The sequence below is a fragment of the Papaver somniferum genome, chromosome 9 (genome assembly GCF_003573695.1).
Source record: "Papaver somniferum cultivar HN1 chromosome 9, ASM357369v1, whole genome shotgun sequence".
Taxonomy (NCBI): Eukaryota; Viridiplantae; Streptophyta; class Magnoliopsida; order Ranunculales; family Papaveraceae; genus Papaver; species Papaver somniferum.
This window is the reverse complement of record NC_039366.1, coordinates 3,413,004-3,419,125: the sequence shown is the minus strand read 5'-3', so window position 1 is coordinate 3,419,125 and position 6,122 is coordinate 3,413,004. Positions and strand designations below refer to the sequence as shown.

Genomic DNA, 6,122 nt, shown 5'->3' with positions numbered 1-6,122 from the left:
TCCAGCATCAATGTGAAGAATTTGGTCAAACCATACTTTGATTATGGATTCTTACCACATTTTGATCTTCAACTGATTGGATAAATTTTTTATAACTTTCCTTTCTGTTGGGAACATCTTGAGAAATTAGTGGATTAGTAAGTGGGAATGGTCTTTGTTTCTAATGTCATTCTTTGGTAACCAGGAAAGCAACAACTAGAGAGTAGATATCAATATGGATAAAAAATTGACAATGCAAACCTTTTGAAACTATAGTAAATACAAACACAATAGCGGGATAAAGATGGTGGTGATGATACGTCACTTTATTCTATCTAATTCTTGACTGCTAGATGGGTGTGGGATAGCAATGCTACAACAGTCTCTATTCCGGCAGCTAATTATAATGAAGACTCTAGAGTTGATCATTTGTTTGTAATCATTGTACAAAGAAAAAACTTCATGGTTCCCTGCTCTACCATTTGCAGAAGTATAACTAAAACTGTATCTTATTCCGAATCTAACTCTTCAATTTCCTCACTCATCTAAACCTGTCAAGGTTTTACTTCTGTCACCTCGAAATGAGTGTGTGAAATGTCCCCTTTAACAATTCGACTCCAGCAATAATTCCATTGTTATTTCTCTTCTTCATTATGTATAATTGCGTTCTACTACAAACCAAGCATATTCAAGTTCTTTTAGATGGATGAATTTATATATAAGTATAATTACTAGCTACCAGTGTCACACATTATTCATTTATTCATGCAAAAAATCGTTACAATAATAAGGAATTTCAAATGATATACTTGCGCTATTTTTTTCTCTCTAGATTACATACTTAACACAAAAGAATAACAATTGAGATTTGAAGGACATAACTTTTACAAAATGTGGCTGACACTAAGTACCATCTAACTCTATTTCTCTTCTCACTTTGGAGCTTCAAAAAAATGATCCCATTCGTGCTTCTCTTCTGTCCCGAACAAACGATACTTCCATGTATTGGATGCTGAATGAGGAGGCTCATCAGGATTTCGTCCCGCTCGTATATCGTTTCTCACTTTATCCACTCTTTCGAGCACTCCTTTAACAGCTATATCAAATGCATCTTCAATGGTCTCCAATTTAGACCGTGGGTCTGCATAGATGACCTTTGGAATCAATTTTATAACTTCCTCTTGCATTGCGCGAATTTGCTCTTGCGAAAATTGTTGTAGAACGGATTCGATATTTACCTTCCCGTCTCTAACTTCGTCTTCTGATATAAAAACTGAATACTGTGTGTAGTTTTCCGGTAAATACCATGTATACTGAGTGTAAGCAGTCCCTGGATAGAAAAAAACTGGTATGCAACCAGCTAAAATAGCATCAAAAGTGGACCTTCGAGTAGCCGAATCTCCTTGAGGCTCTAAACAGAATACCGATCTTTGAAACACTTTCATCACAGTACTTGGGTCTTCACAAGGTTTCTCGCCGTTTTCTTTGTTTTTGCAGTCTTGTTGTTTGCAATTCTTTGATCCTAGGCATTGTTCAATGAGCTGATTTCTAATAGATTTAGTGTTATTTGGCCTCGGTGCACCAACAAATGAAAATAAGAAACGCCGCTGCTGATTCCTCATCCTGTTCTGCAATTCATAAACCTCTCCATCTGACGAAGGATGAAAATACGTCGGAAAAGGTACCCCAAAATCATTTACCTGCCATGGACTTGCTTCGACTAATAAAGCCGGCATGATCTCAGTTTCGGGTAATACCAAAAGTTTATTACCCCAATCTGCATCATCTTCTGACAACCTTCTAAAATCCCATGTTGTCCTCCCTGGAACTAGGAAATGATCTCTTCCTCCTAAAACCTTCCATTCAGGTTTTGAAGTGAGCCACTTCACCAGTTCAACAGTAGCAGCATCCCGAGTCGGTACATCAGTATCCCACAGGTGACGAATAACTTCAAAACCTGCATAAAATGGCACATAAATCGCCGAAGATAATGAAGAATTGAGTGTCAAACACTTGTACTGCTGCATCCTGTGATGAAATATGATTTCCAACATGTACTGATCTGTATTAAACCAGCCTCCGTTGGTAGGAAACACCCCTTGCGAGTTCACCAGTCTCGGACCTAGTCCGCCGTTCACCATATACGGGCACATCGGAATCCACTTGTTAAGTGTGTCACATTCTATCAACAAATCTTCATTGAATTTCTTTGGCAAATCATGCATATAAATGTACTTACCAGTACATGGATCAAAATCAGATTCGGACTCATTTCTTGGAGCCGGTTCATTTAAGTCGTGAACAATAGGTTCAATACCATCTTCCGTAACCGGATCTTCTTGGGTAATGGGTCCGGTTCCGTTTCCGGCAACTAGTTTTGTGCCAACAGGTTCAATCTCATTTCCCCTTGCAGGATCTTCAGTTTTCGTTTCAGACCCGTTTTCCTTAACTGGTTCTATGGTAACAGTTTCATTTTTGTTCTGAACAGCTATGGGTTCAATCTCATTTTCGATGCTATGTTCTTCGGGTTTGGGTCTAGACACGTTTTCACCTACTAGTTCCATTTGACTAGGAAGATTTTCAGTTTTTGACTGGTTCTGTGAAACAACTACCTCTTCTTGCCTAACAGCTTCCGGTTGATCATTCAACGAAACCGACGTTGAATCATCGGTACCAAACCGGTCTACCAAATCATCATCTCTAATGGGTTCTCTGAAGAGGGGTACGGCGGTTTCATTCTCTAAAGGAATCATAATCTTTGGTTGTGGCGACACAAATCCATACACATAATCATTCATTATCGATTGAACTTTGTTCTTACTACTAACAAATGCATCGGTATTGAAATAAAACATCAAGAACCATAACATATTAAACGAAGCAAAGATAACGAACCAGGACGGGTACCGGTACGGTACTACTCCTCCGTTTGATTTCTCCACAATTTTCTGGTCACCTCCGTGGTGATGGCTTTTCGGAACACGACTTACCGTTGATAAAGTTTCTTTCATAACTCCTTAGCAAGAGTTCATGAAAGTTTTTGCCGCAAAAGAAAAACAGAGACAAATTCTAGTGGAGGAGAGTAATCAAAGAATAGTATTGATTTTGGAATAGTGTGGTTTAACGAGAAAATACTAGGACACCACAAAATTTAATTTATTCTTCCTAGTAATATTTTTTAATTTTAATTTTTAATCAGATCCTTATTAACGGGTATTATGATAATCAAAAATGTATCGAGTCATACTGAAAATGGCTTTGTTTATGCGTACACTCAATGACTCATACATCAACGACGTTCCGTAATTAGCTAATTAATTTTGTCGCTGATAAAAAATTAAAATAATGCAAAAAGCTACCCGAAAAATCTGGGGACGTGTGTGGCTTTCATTAGTGTCGGTTTGAATTGAGAATCGAATTTGGATTTGAGGTTCGAAATTTTTTAGTATAATAAAGAGATTAATCTGAGGGAAAAGATAATCAAAAATTGAAAAGAATTGATAGGAAAATGTGTGCACGTTGACTTAGACTGTAAATGAATAGTTGAGATGTGTATTAAGAATGGACCAGGGGGCTTGGTTGTTTTGATGGATACATACAGAGCCAAGTTGGTATCGCGACGGTCACATTTGTTAAACTGCAGATTACTGCAGATTGGAGGGACTATCATTAAAACCAGAAGTTTCCAATTCAAATTAGTTGTTTAATTATTATAGATGCATATTCAAGTAGCATCAAATTGCCATTTGCATGAAACTAAAATTGAATTCAAATGTATAAATCATATTACCAGAAGCAATGATCAGGCCATCAGTCAAAAAAATCCACTCATTGTTAATTTTTTTTTCATCCATTTTAGTTCTTATTTCTTTATGTATTTGATATTTTGATATAATATTACTTTCTAAAATAAATAAACTCATAAAAGATCTTCAAATGATAATTTCCAGTTCCCTCCATCATTTTAACTGGAACGAATACTTTGGAACCTATATTTGTCGAAACAGGGCAGCATTAGACATACATCCTTCAAATACAGTTTGTGATCCCTCTAAAATAACTAATATCATAAACGATCTTCAAATACAGTTTGTGATCCCTCTAAGTAAGCCACACGAAACTGTTGGATAGATCAATTTATATCTAGAAACATGCATAAATTCATCGTGTACATTCCAACATATAATTCATTTGCCTTGTGTGGGCTTTTACCGCTTTAAGCTCATTTTTTAATATCCCGTATCCTTTCACGATTCAACTTGCCGCCCCATGTTTGCGAGCAGCTATGGCACATATTTTCCGCTTGAAAGGTTTGACTGCAAACGTCTTTCTGGGACGTGCGTGACAATAATTAGTGCCGGCACAAATTTAGGATTGAGTTACCAGTGGTTCTATATGGACCTTCATTCTGAACTACATAGAAATTGTTCCCACACAATAGACGGGCTTTGCCCTGCAAAACCGGGGTTTCATTATTGGGTTTATCTGTATGTCTGTGTACGTTTTTTATGGAACGGTTTTTTTTGGGCACCATCCTTTTTTTGGTGGGGGCCATTAAGAATTCTCTACAACCTATTACTTGTGATTCATTTTTGGTAGAAAAAATTAGTAGTAATCATCAAAATGATTTGAAAATGGAAGTTGCAGAGAGAAGTTCGGTTAGGAATTATGTGAAAAACTTTGTCGAACTAGCCGAACTCAGTTTTAGTGGAGTTTTTCCTTTCAGAGAAAAGTTCGGTTACGTTGCAAATTTTGTTACATAGCCGAACGTTTAGTTCGGTTACGTCGCAAAAAAAATTTCCTAGCTGAATTTTTAATCCGGTTACATCGCATTTTTTTCTCCTAACCGAACTTTTTTCTGAAAACCTATACATTGAGTTCGGTTACGTCGCAAAGTTTTTCCTAGTCGAACTTTTAGTTCGGTTGCGTCGCAATTTTTTTTCTCCTAACCGAACTTTTTTCTGAAAGAAAAAAAATCCATTAAAGCTGAGTTCGGCTACCTGCATCTTCAAAACCATTAGTCGAACTACACTAGCAGAAGAATTCGGCTACCTGTTCTTCAGATTTCGTAGCCGAACTCTACTGTCATAGCCGAATTCAGCTTATAAAATTTTCATTTTTTCGAAAGTTTTGGCCAATTGACGCAATATTAACTAAATTTGAAGTATTATCTAAATACCCGAAACCCTCGTTTCAACATCAACCATTTCAAAAATAAAAATAAAAAAACAAGACCAAAACCCTCATCTTCCTCTCAAAAATTATTCGTCTAAACACAAACTAATTAATCTAACCTCACTAATCACTAATTAATTTAACTTAATTATTTAATAATCACTACACTAACTAATTTAACTAAAAAGGATAAGTTTGATATTAACATAAATGTTTAGATAAGAGGTGATTTAAGATTACTTCTTAACAACCATCCAAAGTTGGAATCATGGTCCCCCATGAAAAATGGGTGGTGCCCAAAAAAACAACAATTCCTTTTTATGTAGCGTAATGTCGAAGAATTTTGTTAGCAGAAAATTCATGCTTCCAAAAGAGAAAAAAATAGATTTTTCCTATTTCCTACTCCCATTTTTCCTATTTCCCATCCCTTTCAGAACCACCAAAATCAATTTACTTTTTGATTTTAGTTTTTCCTATGTACTATCCATAAAAGTCAAATTGACTCACCAATACCATTTACTATTTGTCTTATTCTTCATTAATTCCTTTTTTCAATTAAAAGGAAAAAACGATCAAGTTAGAAACCCTAAATTAAGATTCAATTAATTATCATACTATACCTATTTCATTATCTTCGTCATTTAATTTTCTTTGTCGGCGATTAATCGGTAAACCATATTATGGAAAATCTCATTATTGAAAAACTAGGGAAACATATCTGGATGCTGGATCAATCGGATTATGTTAATTCTAACTAGAACCTATTTTGTAAACAAAGTTTAGAGATAATTAATTAACTTTGTTAATCAGCAGGATAGTCTTAAAAGTGTGATCATCCTTTAGGACTTGAAGTACTCGTGAATATACATTCAAATCACACGGTTAAATTAACGCAAAAGGCAGTGGATGCTCCAATTACTAACACATGGTTACAAATTCTAGATAACAAACATTAGTGCATGATCCAA

The 6,122-nt window shown here is 35.7% G+C and overlaps 1 protein-coding gene across 1 annotated transcript; it reads right to left on the bottom strand.

Annotated features, from left to right (window-relative positions):
* Positions 1-696: 696 nt before the first annotated feature.
* On the bottom strand, positions 697-3,106 carry LOC113308027 (xyloglucan galactosyltransferase KATAMARI1 homolog). Its single transcript, XM_026556502.1, has one exon. The coding sequence runs from the start codon at positions 2,988-2,990 to the stop codon at positions 912-914; it is 2,079 nt and encodes a 692-aa protein (XP_026412287.1). The 5' UTR covers positions 2,991-3,106; the 3' UTR covers positions 697-911.
* Positions 3,107-6,122: the final 3,016 nt, after the last annotated feature.